Source organism: Lissotriton helveticus, chromosome 5_1 (assembly GCF_964261635.1).
Source record: "Lissotriton helveticus chromosome 5_1, aLisHel1.1, whole genome shotgun sequence".
Taxonomy (NCBI): Eukaryota; Metazoa; Chordata; class Amphibia; order Caudata; family Salamandridae; genus Lissotriton; species Lissotriton helveticus.
The window spans coordinates 1,603,326,991-1,603,347,277 of record NC_136065.1 but is presented as its reverse complement, the minus strand read 5'-3'; the positions used below and the strand labels follow the sequence as shown (position 1 = coordinate 1,603,347,277).

General features: G+C 47.4%; 1 protein-coding gene across 2 annotated transcripts in view; it reads right to left on the bottom strand.

The window, feature by feature from the left end:
* Window positions 1–20,287, bottom strand: part of LOC144753731 (cytosolic phospholipase A2 gamma-like) — a 928,534-nt gene that overhangs the window by 242,402 nt on the left and 665,845 nt on the right. For both annotated transcript variants that reach the window (XM_078641315.1, XM_078641316.1), the window contains exon 13: window positions 19,396–19,518. In XM_078641315.1, the coding sequence (XP_078497441.1) occupies window positions 19,396–19,518 (123 nt within the window). The remainder of the gene's footprint in view (window positions 1–19,395; window positions 19,519–20,287) is intronic.

Below are 20,287 nucleotides of genomic sequence, written 5' to 3'. Positions count from 1 at the left end.
ATAATTTAAAAGTACTTTGACGTTATTTGAAAACTCGGATAATGTCCTAATTTTAGTTTTTTAGACTAACCATCATTTTGATGCAAATAAGACCCTCTCATATATGTAACCTTTAAAGGAAATGCTCTAGGTATTACAGTTTTGATTACATCAAGATTTCGCCAGGCGTGCCACACTTTTGTAATAAATATAGAATGTTAGCAATCTAGTTGTTCATTAGGATACTGTTGAGAGGCAGAGGCCAGGGGCGCGGACTCTGAAAATTGAAGGCAGGTAGGAGGTTGCAGAGGCAACAATTTGACCACACTGGCAGGCAGGAAGGGCAGTGGCAGCACAACAGACTATGGAGGGCAGTGGAAAGGGGGGCTGGAGGAACAAACCAACTATACAGGACTGGCAAGAGATGCTGTGGCAATATAATAGACCATTGTGGGCAGAAGGAAGAGGCAGTGGTAGTACAACCATACATGCCAACAGACCCGATTCAGCCACGAAACGTTCAGTGTTTTTAAGCCCAAATGGGCTTCATTTGATCTGTCTCCTGTCTATAATCTCCTCTCTTTCAATGTAAGTCAAAGGGGAAAATCAATACCCCAGTTTTTATTCAAAATGTCCCTCTTACCAAGTTCAAAATGTTAGCAAGTATGGTACATTGGATCATGGAAGGCAAGAGGAATTGGGGTAGGGACATGGACTCGGATAACAGAGGACAGGAGGGACAAGGAGAGGTGCACGAAACTGACCCTACATGGCAGGTATCAGGGTTTGCAGCAGCACAATACACCACACAGGGCATGCGGAACGGGAGTGCAGCACAACAATCCATAGAAAGCAATAGGGAGGGGACAGGACATGCACATGGACAATAGAGAACAGAGGGGAAAGAGGCAGTGGTAGCTAGCTGACCATAATGGACAGACAGGAGAGAAAGCTGCAGCATAACGGACCTTAAAGGACAGGAGGGATGGATCAGGGGCATTACAGTGGAACAGACAAGCCAGGAGGGAGGGAATATGGTCTGCACATCGAAACAGAGGGCTACGGGCAAGGGGACAGGGCAGTAGCAGCAGGATGACCATGAAGGTCAGGCAGGATGGGCACTAGAAGCAAGACACACCAGGGACAGCAACAGTGAGACTATAGTGGCATACACACAGACCATGGAGGGAAGGTGGGAGGGGGTCAGGGGTAGCTAGCTGACAGCACAGGGAAGGTGGGAGGGACCATGGCAGCACAGAAGACCATTCATGGCAAGTGGGAGGCTTAGTGGCAGCACAATGGCTATGATGGGCAAGAAGGAGGGTGCAGGGACATGCACAAAGGACCATGGAGGATAGAAGGGAGGGTCAGGACCTAGGCACAGACAAGAGAGTTCAGGGGAAGGGGCCTCACAACAAACCACGCGGGGCAGGCAGGAGGAGTAGTTGCAGCAACAGACAAGGGAGGGCAGAAGGGTGTGGCAGTAAAATGGACCATGGAGGACAGGAGGAAGGGGATAGGGGTGTGGAATGTGGACAGGCAGGGTAGAGGTGGCAGGGACAGGTTGCAGTCATCTGACAATGCTAGGCAGGTGGGAGGGGAGTGGCAGCTCAATAGAACACTCAGAGTAGATAGGAGTGGCAAGTCCATGAAACATGGTGGGCAAAAAGGAGGGACCAGGGGCATGCACACAGACATTGGAGGGCAGGGGGAAGGAGAATAGGGGCAGCAAGCTAAGCACAGAGGCTAAGCAGGAGTTCAATGATGGGACATAGAATTGGGGAATGGAGGGCAGGAGGAGTGGACTGGTACATCATGCTAAATGGAAGGCAGTGGCCGCACATCAAACCATGCATGGCGAGAGGAAGGAGGCTAGTCCATGGATTCAGACAACAGAGGATAGGGAGGAGGTGGATGGGGCAGCGAGCTAACTGTTCAGAGAAGGCAGGAAGGCCAGTGGCAGAACAATGGCCACACAAGGCTGTAATAAGGGAGCAGGGACATGGGCTTGGACAATGGATGGCTAGGAGGAGGGAAGGTAGGAGCAGCAAGCTTGGGTGGGGCAGCACAATGCCAGGCCCTGCTTCCATCCCCCACCATCCATTGTGATATGCATCTTACTTAAAGAAAACTAGAAATTTGCTGAAAAGAACAAAGATTACAGGGACGGTATAGTTAGACTCAGATTTCACTCATACCCAACCAGTGAAATTCAGCACTTATAGTTACCTGAGCTAACTATAACTTTGGCACTTTATCTGATATGTGTTTACAATGAATGTGTTTTTAATTGTCTTAAATGTATATGTACTTTTATGGTTTGTGTAAAACCGTAATAAAGTTTCTGAACAATGGCACTTGTAATGCAGAGGACGGGAAATCCTTCAGAGTTGTAATGGAGTAACCTGTCTGCCGAACTCTACATCAGGCCGTTAGACTTAAGTCCCAACTTTTCAGGGTTTCTGGAGCAGCTTGTATGGGTCAATGTTAATGCTTCAAGAAACTCAGGGGCAGTACCTAGGTGCCTGGATTCACTCCAACAGGGACCACTAGCAAGGTCCTGTCTAGGTCCAGTTGCTACTGGTCATTTGGGCACTAAATGGAAAAGTCCTCTTGCAATTTGCTGCAGCCCTGTAGCCACACATGAAGTCAACTAATTGACCCTCAAAGTACGCTTCTTTATCCTGGGTACAAGGCAGTCCCCAGGTCCAGTCCTTTAAGGCTCCTCTCTTGGTCGCAGACAGCAGGTCAAGTCCCTTTGATCTGGTACTGTAGCTACAATGTAAGGGGAACAGCAAGGTGTGGTGTACAAGATGGCTGCAACATGCTAGGCTCCATAGGCATGGGATCAGATTCTGTGTACATCCCATTTGTGTTGATCTTATCATATTTCTAAAGTGCCTGGTTACTCCAAAACTGGAGTGTCCCCGCACTAGGAGGTCATACTATTATGGTTAGATTTTTTTTAAACAGGCAAGATTTGAGTTTTTTTTTACAGAAAATCTATTTAGAGCATTCTAGTCCTAGATTCAAGGGGAGCGAGTTCCACAATTTGGGTGTGTGAGAAGTTGGCCTGATGTGCAGTGTTCACTATTCTAGTGATCACTATATATCAGTCCAAACAACCCTTATTGATGATTGGTTGTAAGTCAACCTTATAGACCAGCTATCCTAGTAGCATGGATACGAGCAGTCTAAGGCTAAGACTCTAGAGGGCGTGTTAAGCCAGCTGTTTTACCATCACATTACCCCTTGAACACCCAGTGAAAGGACACCACACAAGTGTTATGAAAATAAACAATGTATTTATTAGAATCACAACAACCCTGTACTCTTTATGAGGACAGGGTGCTAAGCACACAACAAAACTCTTACGAAAATACTTAAGTTAGCACGGTATACACAAATGCCCGAGGGGCACGAAAAACCATATACTTTAAAAGTGGAATGCGAAATTACTAGCAGGTAAGTACAGTACTAATAGGCTTTGGAATCGCTAGGACTTGACTATAGAATCGTTAGATTACTTCTAGGAGACCTAGGGGACTCGGGTGCAGAGTGTGCACTCTCACGCGGGATGCGGGACAAAGTCTATGGAAGCTAGTAAAGGCAAAGTTAGTGTTCACGGGCGAACCCGACCTGGTAGGAAGAAAACGACAGTGGATCCTGACCCTAGGATAGTGAGGCTATGCTGGGACACCGAAGTGCCGAAGTTACCTAGCCCAGGGGCTGCAGCTGCATAGGTCTGAAAAGACGTCGGGGATCTCGTTGCCGGACCAGGAGCCTGGAAGAAGGAAGTTGCTGGCAGGCAACCAGTGAAGGAAAGTTCGTTGGATCCAAGCCTGGATCAAGGAAGAAGAAACCTGAAAGCAGAGGGGACCAAGTTCTTGAATCACTAGCCAGTGATTAAGTGGGCACCAGGATGGCACCGGGCGAAGTCACCGCAGTCAGGTGAGTGGGCGCTGCTGGGCTCTGCAGTCTCTCGGACCAGGAGGCGTTGTCGGCGACCAGGATGGAGGTGCGAGCTGTCCCACAAAGGTTCTTGCTGTCGACGTCGCTGGACCCAGGATTGGGCAACAAGTCTTGGCAAATGCAAGGCCCACGCGGTGGACCTAAAATGGCGTCTCAGCCGGACCAGGAGGGTCCAGGGTACTTCTCCGATGGAGGGAAGCAAGGGCCAGCCTGGAGCAACCAGACCAGCAGCAGAAATGTCGTCGGGCGTCGTTCGGAAGGCCACAAGCCAGCGGGCTAGTAGCCAAACAACGCGGTGAGCAGCAAAAAGCAGAAGGGCCCCACGCAGATCGTGGAGATGCTGGGAGGCTGCACTTCAGTGCTGGAGCTGCTCAGGGTCGGGGCTTCTCGGACCCCAAAGCACTCACCAGGAAATTACTCGGCGGGCTTGCTGGAAAGAAGTCGTGCAGTCTTGAAAATGGCCGGTCCCTCGAGGTCTCGTCACACCCACGAATCTCAGCGTGACTGATGATGCAGGTAGAGGTCAGAGGTGCCAGGGAAGCCGGTTCTCGTCGAGCTGGGCAGTCTTGATCCGGAGGAGAGACTTGCAGCAGACCGCAGTGTTCTTAAGATGGTGCCTGCGGATGCAGGGTGACTACTCCTTAGTCACAAGGGAGAAATCTTAGGAAGAAGTCTTGAGTTCCTTTCGTGGAAAGTAGTTTCAGGATTCAAAGATGATCTGTTTTGGAAGGGGGCCAGTTCCTACCTTTATCCTGTAAAAAGGGGCTGGCACGCGACTAAGTCCTGCCCTAGGGGTGGGACTAGGAGGGGGGTGGTTACACCCACTTCCTTGGCGGGCTTTTCCCCAGCACAGGGTCTGGAGTGACCCTGGAACTGGTTCCAGCCAGCCTATGCACAGTGAGCACCGGGGTGCCACGTGCAGTCACCTTCCTCTAAAGCCCTGCCTACCTACAATACACAAAACCCTGTCTGGGACGGTGCTGGCACCGCCCCTGGCAGGAAACCCTTTGTCCTTATCTCCTGCTCTGGGAGGACTCCCAGCAGCAGGAGGGCAGACTTGTGTCTCGGTGGCAGCATCCATTTTGTGGATGCTAAGGCTCTGTCTGACTTTTAACCGGGTTATAGGTTACATGCATGTCGTGTCCCTCTAGAAGGGTGGAATGCTAACCCCGTCGCCAGAATTGGCGAGGGGTTAGTATTCCAATTCGTATGACACCTTACTCGACATGTTTTGATAAAGCGATACCAGAGTTGGCATATAACCGCGAGGATCATAATGCACTTAAGAGTATATGGTATGCGATATCATGGAAACGGCTAAGGGATAGATCCCGAAAGCCGCAGACAGGCTCAGCTCATGCCAGAGCACCATCTCACACGATTCCAAGCACTCTGCCTTCAGGATTGTTAAGGCCTGCCATAGGAGTGACTGATAGGAAATCTGTGTGTCCATTTTAGGGTTAGATATAGGTATACTATATCTAAAGCAAAGGGTGAGTACACCACCTTGCCCCAGCTGTCAAGCAGCCAGTTGTGTCAGATTTGGATGGCCAGCCAGGGGTGGCATAATACATGCTGCATCCCCTGGTAGGCCCTGGGTACACCTATGCCCTGGGTACCTAAGGTACACTGTACAGGGACTGATGAGGTGACTCAGTACCCAATTTAGATATGTACCTAAGGTACATGGAATCCATTTTACAGAGAGAGCAGTAGGCCTGGGGTCCTGAATAGCAGGGCCCCAGGTCAACTAAGTCAGAAAACCAGCAAAACACCAGGCAAAAAGTTGGGGGCAACCATAGTCAGGGATCTACCTTCCTACATAACCCCCCCCCCCAAACGAAAGGAGATAAGGCTAGCCTTGCCAGGTAAGCCTATATTGCCTGAGTGGCCATATAAGGAAGTACCAGCACTGGCATGGTTACCCCCTATCTCATGGTCCACTAAGCAATCCCTCACCCTAAGGGTGTCTGAGGGTCTCCACCATAGGGAATCTCTACCTGTGGTGTGTTTTGGCAAAGTAAAAGGCTGGTGCTGAGATGGAGTACTGAAGTGAGGCTCCACTAATTTTGGGCTCAGCTTCCTCCAATCACTTTCCACCATAGAGGCCTTTCTTTCCAAGACTGAGTTGTTTTGGGCTCTCAGGGTCAACCTCTGGCTACCTACAGCTGGAGGTTGGGTCCCTCTGTTTGGCTTACTGGAGGGACAGGTCAGGTTTGGGGCCCTCAGGTCCCAAGTTTGGCTGTGCCCAACAGTGTCCATCTGTGGGAGGTCCCTAACTAATTTTAAGGGGGATCCCTCAGGAGTATGTTTTATTTTCACTTGGCTAGGATTACTAGCTTCAGTGCCCTTAATCTGCTGATTGGGGAATTCTTTTGGACAGGGGGCCCTTTGGGGTCCAACACTGGCCTCCCTGACCTCTACAGCCCTGGGCTGACTGAGGCAGGGTAGAGAGGGGCAGGTTACCTGCTCCAGACTGGGTCCCACCTTGGAAGGGTCCACTGACATCAGGGGGTCTGCCAGGCTAGGCCTGACTACCTCTGTGGCAGTTTCTTCACAAGGGGTCAGATCAGTTCCCTGAGGAGGCTGATCCTTTCCTAAAGTCTGGTGGGAGGGAGATTTCTCTTCCTCCTCAGTACTCTCTGTCTGAGTGGAGTGATCCATAGTTTCAGGCTTCACAACATTATCATCTGTCTGAGTTTGAGCTGTGGCCATCACAACTCTCCCAACCTTTTCAGGAGGGGGCTCAGTTTGGGTGTGGGCTGTTACCATGACAGCCTTGACAACCTGTTCTGGGAAGGAAGTTGTCTGAGATTGGGTTGTGACTGGCACAACCCTCCTGACCTGTTCAGGGAGGATATCTTGGACTGGGGCTGTGGCTATCACTGCCCCACTAACCTTACCATGGATGTTTACCATTCTAGAATGGGTTTCTTGCTCCACTTCAGCCCAGGCTGAGAGCTCTAAATCATTCCCCAGTAGGCAATCTACAGGCAAGTTTGGTGACACTGCCACTCTCTTGTGGCCAGTGACACCTCCCCAGCTGAGATTGACCACTGCCATGGGATGATCTCTCTGTACTCCATCAATATTGGTCACCTGGTATGTGGCACCAGGTAAAAGTTGCCTTGAGGGGACTAGACTCTCAGTCACCATAGTGATGCTAGCCCCTGTATCTCTGTAGGCCTCAACTTTTATACCATTGATGAGGGGCTCCTGTCTGTACTTGCCCAAAGTGTTGGGACAAGTTGTGAAGTTGGCAAACCCCATGCCAGTCTCACAGACAAGAGTACCTAAGTTTGGGGACCTGGTTAGGCCAGAGTCCCCAGGAACTCCCAAAGTAAATGCACCCAAATTCTTGGGGGCACTCCCACCACCTGGGGGATTACTACTAGTAGTAACAGGAGGTTTGGGAATGTTACTTGGGGGTATGTTTTCCTTATTGTTATTCTTTGGGCAACTGCTGTCAGTTTTTAAATGACCCACCTGTTTACAGGGATAACAATAAGGTTTCTTCTGGTTGTTGGAAGGATTCTGGGACCCACCCCCCTCAGAGGATTTTTGGGGCCCTGATGTGGTTTGATCTGGAGATTTATTCCCACCCTTCTCTTGAGGCTTGGTTGATTCCTTTTTCTGGTCACCACCTTGGTTCTTGGGCCTAATCCTGGTTCTGACCCATTTGTCTGCCCTCTTACCCAATTCTTGTGGAGAGGTCAGATCAGAGTCTACCAGGTGCTGGTGTAATAACTGGTTCTGACAATTATTTAAGACTTGCTCTCTCATAATAAGATTATATAATCCTGTGAAGTCAGTAACCTTGCTACCCAGTAGCCAGCCTTCCAAAGCCTTAGTGGCACAATCAACAAAGTCAGACCAGTCCTGAGACTGAGTTTTCTGGGTGTCTCTGAACAGCAACCTGTACTGCTCAGTGGTTAAGCCAAACCCATCAACCAGTGCATTTTTCAGGACCTGGTAATTGTTAGCATCCTCAACTCTAGTAGTGAGGAGCTTATCTCTACCTTTGCCATCAAAGGAGAGCCACAGTATAGCTGCCCACTGACTCTGGGGAATGCACTGCACAGTGCAGGCCCTCTCCAGAGCAGCCATCCATTTCTGGATGTCATCCCCTTGCTTAAAGGGGGGCACTATTTTAGTCAGGTGTTTAGTATCTAAACCCTTGTCTCTATCTCTTGGGAGATTGCTGCCACCAGTGGGTGCTAGCCCACTCATCTGCTGCTCTCTAGCAAAGGCAAGCTTCTCTTTGGCCAGGGCAAGTTCTTCCCTTTCAATCCTCAGTTCAGCTTGTCTCATTCTAGCTTCATGCTCTTTTCTCTGAGGGGAAGTAAATCTCCTCTGTGGAGGATTCCTTCTCCCCTGAGAAGAGGCATTAGAGTGCAGAGATCTATTGGAGTCCCTAGAAAGAGATCTATCTCTCCTAACTCCAAGGTTAGGCCCACTTCGGGTTAGTACTGGGGGTCCCCCAGATCCTAGCCCAAGTAAGTCTAAGTTGGTCCTGGTTAGCCTTCTGACTACCTCAAGACCTTTGTCTACCTCATCCCCAGAGAGTTCCTCCTGATCCTCCTCCTCCTCAACTGCAGTAGCAGTGTTGGGGAGGTCTGGATCCCCAGAGGTTCCCTCTAAGGCTGGCATGTTCTCATGTAACTGAGAAAGCTTTCTGGCATCATATGTCTCTAAGAGACCTATCAGAAAGGGAATGGTGGGGTTAGACCCCTGCTTCAGTTTTCTGGAGACACAGATCTGTCTCATCTCCTGGAAACTGAGAGCTGCATATCTTGAAGTGACCTGTGGAGGGTCAACACTGACCAGGGGAGTCTCAGTAGAATCTCCCTGGGTAGACATGCTTTTCTAGTGAGGTGTAAGTGGTGCACTTACCTACACTATATGTTTGCCTACTGATCCCTTGCTAGAGTTGTAGTTTACGGTGTGCTAGGCCCTAGGAGCTACAACAGCTGGTTCAGTAGAACTCAGAGTATTCTAAGCTAAGTTATATGTACCTTTAGTACTCATGTGATCTTTCACAAGATATTCTTAGGATATGTGTGGTAAAACAACAGCAAGCTCAAATCCCAACCGCTGCTCACCAATGTGAGAAGTTGGCCTGATGTGCAGTGTTCACTATTCTAGTGATCACTATATACCAGTCCAAACAACCCTTATTGATGATTGGTTGTAAGTCAACCTTATAGACCAGCTATCCTAGTAGCATGGATACGAGCAGTCTAAGGCTAAGACTCTAGAGGGCGTGTTAAGCCAGCTGTTTTACCATCACATTACCCCTTGAACACCCAGTGAAAGGACACCACACAAGTGTTATGAAAATAAACAATGTATTTATTAGAATCACAACAACCCTGTACTCTTTATGAGGACAGGGTGCTAAGCACACAACAAAACTCTTACGAAAATACTTAAGTTAGCACGGTATACACAAATGCCCGAGGGGCACGAAAAACCATATACTTTAAAAGTGGAATGCGAAATTACTAGCAGGTAAGTACAGTACTAATAGGCTTTGGAATCGCTAGGACTTGACTATAGAATCGTTAGATTACTTCTAGGAGACCTAGGGGACTCGGGTGCAGAGTGTGCACTCTCACGCGGGATGCGGGACAAAGTCTATGGAAGCTAGTAAAGGCAAAGTTAGTGTTCACGGGCGAACCCGACCTGGTAGGAAGAAAACGACGGTGGATCCTGACCCTAGGATAGTGAGGCTATGCTGGGACACCGAAGTGCCGAAGTTACCTAGCCCAGGGGCTGCAGCTGCATAGGTCTGAAAAGATGTCGGGGATCTCGTTGCCGGACCAGGAGCCTGGAAGAAGGAAGTTGCTGGCAGGCGACCAGTGAAGGAAAGTTCGTTGGATCCAAGCCTGGATCAAGGAAGAAGAAACCTGAAAGCAGAGGGGACCAAGTTCTTGAATCACTAGCCAGTGATTAAGTGGGCACCAGGATGGCACCGGGCGAAGTCACCGCAGTCAGGTGAGTGGACGCTGCTGGGCTCTGCAGTCTCTCGGACCAGGAGGCGTTGTCGGCGACCAGGATGGAGGTGCGAGCTGTCCCACGAAGGTTCTTGCTGTCGACGTCGCTGGACCCAGGATTGGGCAACAAGTCTTGGCAAATGCAAGGCCCACGCGGTGGACCTAAAATGGCGTCTCAGCCGGACCAGGAGGGTCCAGGGTACTTCTCCGATGGAGGGAAGCAAGGGCCAGCCTGAGCAACCAGACCAGCAGCAGAAATGTCGTCGGGCGTCGTTCGGAAGGCCACAAGCCAGCGGGCTAGTAGCCAAACAACGCGGTGAGCAGCAAAAAGCAGAAGGGCCCCACGCAGATCGTGGAGATGCTGGGAGGCTGCACTTTGGTGCTGGAGCTGCTCAGGGTCGGGGCTTCTCGGACCCCAAAGCACTCACCAGGAAATTACTCGGCGGGCTTGCTGGAAAGAAGTCGTGCAGTCTTGAAGATGGCCGGTCCCTCGAGGTCTCGTCACACCCATGAATCTCAGCGTGACTGATGATGCAGGTAGAGGTCAGAGGTGCCAGGGAAGCCGGTTCTCGTCGAGCTGGGCAGTCTTGATCCGGAGGAGAGACTTGCAGCAGACCGCAGTGTTCTTAAGATGGTGCCTGCGGATGCAGGGTGACTACTCCTTAGTCACAAGGGAGAAATCTTAGGAAGAAGTCTTGAGTTCCTTTCGTGGAAAGTAGTTTCAGGATTCAAAGATGATCTGTTTTGGAAGGGGGCCAGTTCCTACCTTTATCCTGTAAAAAGGGGCTGGCACGCGACTAAGTCCTGCCCTAGGGGTGGGACTAGGAGGGGGGTGGTTACACCCACTTCCTTGGCGGGCTTTTCCCCAGCACAGGGTCTGGAGTGACCCTGGAACTGGTTCCAGCCAGCCTATGCACAGTGAGCACCGGGGTGCCACGTGCAGTCACCTTCCTCTAAAGCCCTGCCTACCTACAATACACAAAACCCTGTCTGGGACGGTGCTGGCACCGCCCCTGGCAGGAAACCCTTTGTCCTTATCTCCTGCTCTGGGAGGACTCCCAGCAGCAGGAGGGCAGACTTGTGTCTCGGTGGCAGCATCCATTTTGTGGATGCTAAGGCTCTGTCTGACTTTTAACCGGGTTATAGGTTACATGCATGTCGTGTCCCTCTAGAAGGGTGGAATGCTAACCCCGTCGCCAGAATTGGCGAGGGGTTAGTATTCCAATTCGTATGACACCTTACTCGACATGTTTTGATAAAGCGATACCAGAGTTGGCATATAACCGCGAGGATCATAATGCACTTAAGAGTATATGGTATGCGATATCATGGAAACGGCTAAGGGATAGATCCCGAAAGCCGCAGACAGGCTCAGCTCATGCCAGAGCACCATCTCACACGATTCCAAGCACTCTGCCTTCAGGATTGTTAAGGCCTGCCATAGGAGTGACTGATAGGAAATCTGTGTGTCCATTTTAGGGTTAGATATAGGTATACTATATCTAAAGCAAAGGGTGAGTACACCACCTTGCCCCAGCTGTCAAGCAGCCAGTTGTGTCAGATTTGGATGGCCAGCCAGGGGTGGCATAATACATGCTGCATCCCCTGGTAGGCCCTGGGTACACCTATGCCCTGGGTACCTAAGGTACACTGTACAGGGACTGATGAGGTGACTCAGTACCCAATTTAGATATGTACCTAAGGTACATGGAATCCATTTTACAGAGAGAGCAGTAGGCCTGGGGTCCTGAATAGCAGGGCCCCAGGTCAACTAAGTCAGAAAACCAGCAAAACACCAGGCAAAAAGTTGGGGGCAACCATAGTCAGGGATCTACCTTCCTACAGGGTGCCAGCATGCTGAAGGAACAGCCTCCTAACCAGGTTCTTTAGATTTGGAATCCCTCAGCTATTTTTAACCCACACATTTTATTTCCCACTTCTACTCACTACACATACGCCCCATATAACTATCTAGCTTCACGTTGGCAACAATAGAAGACCTTCGTCAAAAAGTCCCCCTGTGGGGCCCGTTGGGCATTGTAGCAATAGTCCAATGAGGAACTGCCCTATGATGAAGCATGACACCCTTCGGGGTGTGTGAGGGCCCTTGCTCCTCATTAGAGCTACTCCACCTATAGTTTGCATTCTATACCAGGAACACCCCACATCCCATTCCTTATATTTTCTCCTCCCCCACCCCCTCCACGCCGTCCTTAGGAAGTGCATACTTTTATTTTTGCCATATCTATTAGGGACCTCTATGCTGAACCTAACAAACCCCTGTCCCTCTTGTTTGTTAGAATGATGATACACTACTGGGACATGTAAAAATGTAAAGTACATGCCCAACTTTTTAATTACAATTCAAATTGTCCTGTGAAATGAATGGGTAATAGAGAGGGAGACTTAGGCCTGGAAAGTGGTTTATTTTACCAAGTCGAATATTCAGTGTACAACATCTTTTCTGTGTACATGTAATATTTCATTTACTTGTTTGTACTTACTTGTTTTGTATTGAATGTATATATACATATTTGCCTGTCATTAGTCAAACTAGTAATATTCATTTCATAGCAAAGCATAGAATAATTAGCTAGATTGTTTTTCTGGCCTCAAAGATACTTCATATATATTAATTAAGTAATGATTGATAGATAGATAGATAGATAGATAGATAGATAGATAGATAGATAGATAGATAGATAGATAGATAGATAGATAGATAGATAGATAGACAGACAGATAGATAGACAGATAGATAGATAGATAGATAGATAGATAGATAGATAGATAGATAGATAGATAGATAGATAGATAGATAGATAGATAGATAGATAGATAGATAGATAGATAGATAGATAGATAGATAGATAGATAGATAGATAGATAGATAGATAGATAGATAGATAGATAGATAGATAGATAGATAGATAGATAGATAGATAGATAGATAGATACTTCTATTCATCCTGCTGCCTACCCGATCCCAGGTCTACCTTTGGGGGTTGTTTGCGCTGTCTCTGGTCCACCGTGGGGGCTCTGTCACTGTGACCCGTGACTCACGACGGCCGTGCTTCTTCTTCTGGAGGCTGCTTTGTGGCCTGAAAACTACATCTCCCAGCCTGCATTGAGAGGCGCGCACTACCAGCATCATCAGCAAGTGCCCGGAGGCGCTTAAAAACATCGCAGCGCCTCCCGCAGCGCGGGACACGTGCGGGCGTACCCGGGCACAGCCCGGGCCAAGGGCGGGCCCGTCTGCGCCCGTCAAAGCCAGGAGGAGCCAGGGCAGGACCATCCCTCTTAGTCTTGGAATACTCGACTGGATTGACTCAGGTGTTCCTAAAGGTACTGTCATTATAAACAATCTTGTCTCCGGAGGCCCTTTGACTTCTTGTACTTTCGTGCTCCTCTATGTTGCTATAACTAACTGAGCACTGCGCCCCGCTTAACTTTTGGTCTGGGAAAGGCTTTTTATTATTATTATCTTTCTTCTTATTCATATTGGACCACTTATAGCTATAGTTTTGCTGCTGTTCAAGGACTATGGGGAAGAGGAAAGCTTTGGATGTGAGTGGAGAGGGAATTGAGGGATGCCAAAAAGGAATAATAGGAAAAAAGCAAAAAAGTCATGCAAGGCTATTACCAACAACTGTGTTATAGATCGAATTGATACACTGATTAGCGAGTGTAATGAAATTCTTGAATCAGCCCCTCATATCCCGCCACACACCACTTCCCCTCCCCGCAGAAAGCAACAGGCAGAGTGTGCGCCGCCAGCTATCCCAGATATGTTCTGTAAGCCCAGAAAGAATAAGATATCTAATACAGCGGGAGTAAACAGGCCAAAAGTAGCGCTCCCGGATAGTATCACGGCTTCCGGCAATGAGGGGGATAGTGCTAGTACTGATTATGCTGCTCATATCAATCCCATTGTTACCTGCACTAATAGATTTGCAGCACTGGGGAAAGCATATCCAGTAAGCAGGGGGATGGTTAACGAAATTATGAGAACCCATGTCCAAACGCAAACTCCTAGCCCCGCCTGTAAATGTAATTCTATGACTAGTGAGCGAGAGCAAACCTTAGGCCATCTAACGCAGGAGGTGCTATCATTGAAGGGTGAAGTTCAGGATCTGAAGGGGTCTCTGGCTGATCTGCTTATTATGGTGAGGTTTTTAAACTCTAGTGCAGACCAACAAAAGCGGCCATCTACTCAGATCCAGAAAAAGCCGGATGTCCTGATGGCAACTACCCCTGTGGTTAATGCAGGACCCCGGCCATGTCCATGTCCATGTCCGGTTGTTGATGTAACCACAGGATTTCCCAGGAGGAAGGGCCCAAACAATATAATCAAACGAGGTACCTTGGGTTCATCTACTCAACCACCGAGGTCTACCACACCAAAGGATTCTTCCCCCCTCCCTGAACTATCCTATGGTCGCGACAGTAGCACCGGCATCTTCCATAGAGATAGTGCCCTTGCATCTTATGGACAAAGCCTTCCTGATCATATCCCGGGGAAATCTAGAGGGAATAGACTAAAAGCAAGTGAGCCACCCAAAATCTATATGGTTAATGTACCAAAACTACCATGCTATGCTGCTATCGAGACTGCTGACTCACTGAAAAATAAATCCATCCATTGGATTAGACGGATCGCGCTGCATGATCAACCTTTAGATAGCATTGAACTGACCTTAAACAGTGTTGATCTTGTTGATAACCTTTTTGCGCTAGAATTTCGCACAAGTGGCCTCGAAAAGTCTAGTATACAATTTAGGTGCTTCCCTTTTGGCTATGGGGCTGAATCCCGGCAGGGTCCTCTAAGACTGCAAGGCTCGTCAAGCCTTGAGTCTAATGATTTACTAAACCAAGCGAGTTCCTGAGTGGATCTATTTATAAATCCTACGGTCTATACAGTTCTGGGGGGAGAGGACATGTTGCTGACTAGCAACATTTGCAATACGGTATCACAATTAGGTGGCAGGGGGGGTTCTGGTCCATTAAATTCCTCTTAGTCTAATATCCTGTGCCCCCAGACCTTAGCTCTTAGCCCCCCAGAAAGCTCTGCAGAGGTTCCAAGAACTTCTAGCTTCTTGAGCTGGAATATTGCCGGGCTCAGCTCGAAGTTACCCCTACCCAAATGGAATTCTTTTATTAAGAATTATGATATCTGCGCCTTTCAAGAGACCTGGGCAGTCGCACCCTGGTTTTGTGAAGGCTATTTGAATATTTCCATACTAGCTATGAGGGAGGGGAAAGGGAGGGCCTCGGGAGGTCTGACAATGTGGGTTCGACAAGACCTCAATGCGATTATCCACGTAATCCCTACTAAGAATAATGGAATCCAGGCGTTTAAACTAACAATTAATACCAATTCAGATATTCTGCTAATTAATATCTATGCCAGAGGAACAAGGGGGAAGCATTCAAGAGTTTTAGCGGCTCTGGAACAGCTCCTTGACACTTTACCAGACATCGCCAAGGTAATTGTTATGGGTGACTCTAACATCACATTTGAACCGCTTACCTTGGAGGGTGCCATCTGGGCTGAGGCAGAAGATAGGAACTGGTTAGTTCCATCGCTTGAGTTGTTGCCCATTAGGAAGTGGACTGATGTGATCATTCAGATGAATAGTATCTGCATTGAACGAGCCCTAAAGGCCCTGAATGGCCGCACTAAATCAGATAGGCTAGGTTCATCAACTTTTGATAATGGGTATTCTGCTAGCAGAATTGACTAGTCTGAGACTGTGGCCATTGGTGGAGGATATGACAATCATTGATCGGCTCGAAAGGGACCACGACCCGCTTTGTTGCTCTATGTTTATACTTTGTACTACGACAGTCCTCCATCAAAGGGACAATAGCTATATTGGGGAGGTGGTCCAAGCCAATGATCTAAGGAGACTTAAGTGGGTCCAGGTTAAAGAATCTCCAACTCTACTTGACAACATAGCGTTAAGTTTGCAACATGCAATTAGAGGGCAGTGCTTCACAGTTTGGAGTCCATGATAGCTCAGAAATACGCATACTGCTTTCTTTACTCACCTACGCACTTTCTTTGAAAAGAAAGGGAAGAAAACTATAGTGCCTGCACAAGTTGAGGGGCGATGGTATAATGACGAATGCCGGATGGCACGCAGGGCCCTAGGGAAAGCGATCAAGGGAGGCATCCCACTTAAAGTACGTTTAACAAGAGCACTCTATATGGAAGTACAACTTAAGGCCAAGAAAGCATGGGAAGACCAAAAATGGCAAGATCTGAGGGTGGCGTGTGCTTCTAAGGACCCTAAGCTGTCTTGGAACACCTACAATTGGCCCACTAGGGGTCAGGCTGAGCACCCCCAGAATCATGTCTCAGTTACAGCCTGGGTTAATTACTTTAAACCCCGATACTCCGCTACCCCCTCGGAGGAGGAAGTTGAAGTTATGAATGTGTTGTACCAGAGGGAAACCTTTACCCTGAGGGAAGTCGAGACAGCTCTGAGCTCTATCTTACCTGGGAAAGCGCCGGGGCCTGATGGCATACCGGACGACACCTTGTTACATGATAAACCAAGTTGGTGCCGATATATCTTTTTGCTTTCCAATGCAATTGCACAAGGGGCATCGATCCCCACTTCCTGGAAAAATGCAGAAATCATCCCTGTCTTCAAAAGAGGGGACAAAGACCACCCGGGAATCTATAGGCCAATTAGCCTTATTGACTGCTCCCAGAAATTAGTTGGAAGGATGGTGCTCAATAGACTCCAGGAGTGGATCGAGGAGTTCAGAATTATGTCACCTTTGCAAGCCGGATTCAGAGCAGCCACAAGCACCATCAACCAAGTTTTTCAATTTATCTTAATTTACTGGAAGCTAGTTACATTGGGCAAAGGCAGCCTTTATGCCGCCTTCGTAGATCTTAGGGCGGCATTTGACTTAGTCCCCCGTTGGAAATTATGGCTTGTCCTCAAAGAACTAGGCCTGCCACTGGATCTCTTATCCCTGCTCAGTAGACTTCACGAAGATAATAAGGCCCAAATTAGATGGGGGGGACAGGGGGAAGTCACTGACTCATTTCCAGTGGAACGTGGTGTTAGACAGGGCTGTGTGATGGCCCCCACGCTGTTCACGCTTTAATTTAATGGAATTGCTGACTACATGAGCAGAATTTTGACCGATGCCCCCATACTTGCTGGTGAAAAGGTACACATCCTGATGTTGGCCGACGACACGCTGATCCTCTCCAAGACCCCGAGCGGACTAAAGAAAGCGCTTCAAATTTTTGAGGATTTCTGCTGTGAGAGGGGATTGGAGGTCAACGTGTCTAAAACAAAGTTAATGACGTTTGATGCACGTAAGGCAAACACGAGAGGATTTGCAATGAAAGAGGGCCCTCTTGAAATAGTCAATGAGTTCACCTATCTGGGAGTTAACTTCCAAGGTAGTATGAAGTGGGGCTGGCAAATCGACATAGCCTTTATCAAACTCAGACAGATATCTGGGGTGCTCTGTCAGGAGTACAATCGCACCCTTTCTAAGCCTATCAGTCCCGTCCTTGAAATCTATAATCTGAAGGCTGTTAGTTCAGCATTGTATGTTTCAGAGGTGTGGGGCTGTGAGAACCTTGTAGCTCTTACCTCAGCAGAGAATAGGTTTCTAAGAAATATAACCGGACTTCCCCAGAGCTCTCCTATGTGTCCATTGTTGTTAGATCTAGGTAAGAAACCCATTGCAGCTATAGCCAAACTGTGCCCCCTCCTCTATTGGAGGAGATTGTGGACCACTCTTGAACTTGTTGGCTATCCTCAGGGTTTCCTAGATATCATTAAGTAAGACACATTGCATAAAATTAAATGGCTCAGGGCAGTCCAAAATCTTTTAGGGGATTTAGGACTGACTGTATTGTGGACTGATCCTGCAAACTCCATTTTTCCATATAAATCTTTGTTAAAGGCTAAGTACTGGGAACTGTTTTCACTGAATAATGCAAGACAACAAGTGTCTTCTTCCCTTACTAGCCGCTCTATGGACCACAAACTGGTCCCTAGGATGGAATTATACTGGGATGCAATCACGAAACCCATGGATCTGATACTTCCAGTTCAGGGTGGGGTCCCTTCCTGTAAGATCTTTCACCTTGAAATGGTCACCACATACCTCAGCTGGGTGCCCAGGATGCACTGCCAATAATGAGACAAAGGCACATATTCTCTGGGTTTGTGATACCTATGCTTCCCCACGGCGGGCCAGGCTGTTACCTATCTGTAAGCTTCTGGGTACCAGGGCAGCGGCGGAGGCTGATCGAATTTTGCGTACAGATACATCACTACCGATTGCACTGGCTATGGCGAAATTACTAGGCTGGGCATGGATCTTGAGGGCGCGCCAAATTGCACATTGTCCTTGATTTGATTTAACAATTTTTATATTGCACATATATAATGCCGATAAATCTAATGTTTTAGCCTTTTAACTTGTGGTTTTATTGATCTTAAATCTTGTCTTTTTTATCGGGTTTTATATGAATTTATGCCAGACATCAGTTTTAAAGTGTAATCCTGATGTACTGCTGTTTGTATATGCTTTTATGATTGTAAAAAATCATATAAAGCTTTTTTGATGATAGATAGATAGATAGATAGATAGATAGATAGATAGATAGATAGATAGATAGATAGATAGATAGATAGATAGATAGATAGATAGATAGATAGATAGATAGATAGATAGATAGATAGATAGATAGATAGATAGATAGATAGATAGATAGACAGAATGGACAGACCGATGGATGGACAGACAGAAGGATGGACAGACTGACTGCTTTTGTGAGGTTTTTATTGTGTGCTACAAATTCCTCTATTATTATTCATGTCTGGAATCAGCATTTGAAAGTGCAAGTCAAAAAGAATTTAAGCAGTTTGTGGGACAAATGACGGTGTAACCACAAAACAAAAGGAATAAACTACCCTCCACTGTACATAATAATGATATTCCAAGTCACAGAGGAATTACAATTCTATATAGAGGAACAAGGCAGAAAGACAAGTTCTTTTGTAGGGTCATTTAAGTCAGAGGTAGAGGGTATTTTATTCTTTGCAACACATGCTCTCACTATCATTGTTCCCACAAACAAAAAGCACCAACCAATGAGGTGCATTTTAAGATTCATGGCACACTATCCAGAATATGGTAAACAATAAATGAACAAAAAATGTCTAGTCTGCATGTGTCTGGCCTCTAAACTTAGACCCCTTCAGGGTGAACAGTATGACTTTCTTTTCATGTTTGGTACTTCTCTAAGGTGCTTGCCGTTTACTATTTATTACATTACTCATATGGTTTGAAAATTCTTTGAAGTGGCAAATATGTAAAATGATTAGCTCTATCAAAAAACATAAAATGCATGTTCATCAGTGTTCATAATTATACATTAATATGTGCTGATCAAATGAGTTACCTTCCAGTAGTTCTTCTAGTCTCTGCAGTGCTTTCTGGCCAGCCTCACTAGCCAACTCCTTAGCAGACAGGGTCATGATATATTCAGCAGCCTCAAAACACTCACGTGAACACTTCATTGGAGCTGTAAAAAATAATACTGTTGTCCAGAGTGTACACTACACAATCAATGATTGCCACCATTGACACAACACTGATAAAGTCGAATATTTAAGTTAGTGACGAGGACACATCAATTAAAAAATGTTGATATTATTTCATTTTCATTTTATTGTATTTCTGGGAGGAGAACATCTTAGAACACTGACAAACTATTAAAAGTAAATCAAACTAATACAGCTTATACTGGCTTCAGATCAACCACCTGTAGCCATTGCTTTGCTGAAGTGTCATTCGTGTTATTTACATTCTGCATCAGTCCACAATTAGCATATCAAAAGTGGGTTAATGGGTCCACCTCAATTTGTCACTTCTGTGTTTGAAATGTCAATTCAACTTAGGATCAACTCCCAGCACCGCCATTCACAATTTGGATTGCCAGGCATCAGAAGGCCCACCATGCTGCTCCCTGATTTGCTACTATTGTGTGTGCCTTGTGAAGGGTTGGAAGCTGAGAAGTAAAGGAGCCAATTTCTAACCACCACCACGCTGCACTGCACTGCACGCCAGCTGTTCAAAGAGTTGATGTGCTTGTAAAATGATGAGGCTAGGGACAGCTGCATGGACCGAACAAGGAGTCGAAGAGTGTTATCATGAAGAGGAACAGCATCTGTAGTGCTCTTCAACACAAGCCACCACCTACCTGAGTCACTGCAGGTAATTTCCAGGCTCTGCTTCTCAGCATCAGCTATTACCCCATTTCAGGGAGTAACATGGAACAGGCCCCATTGTAC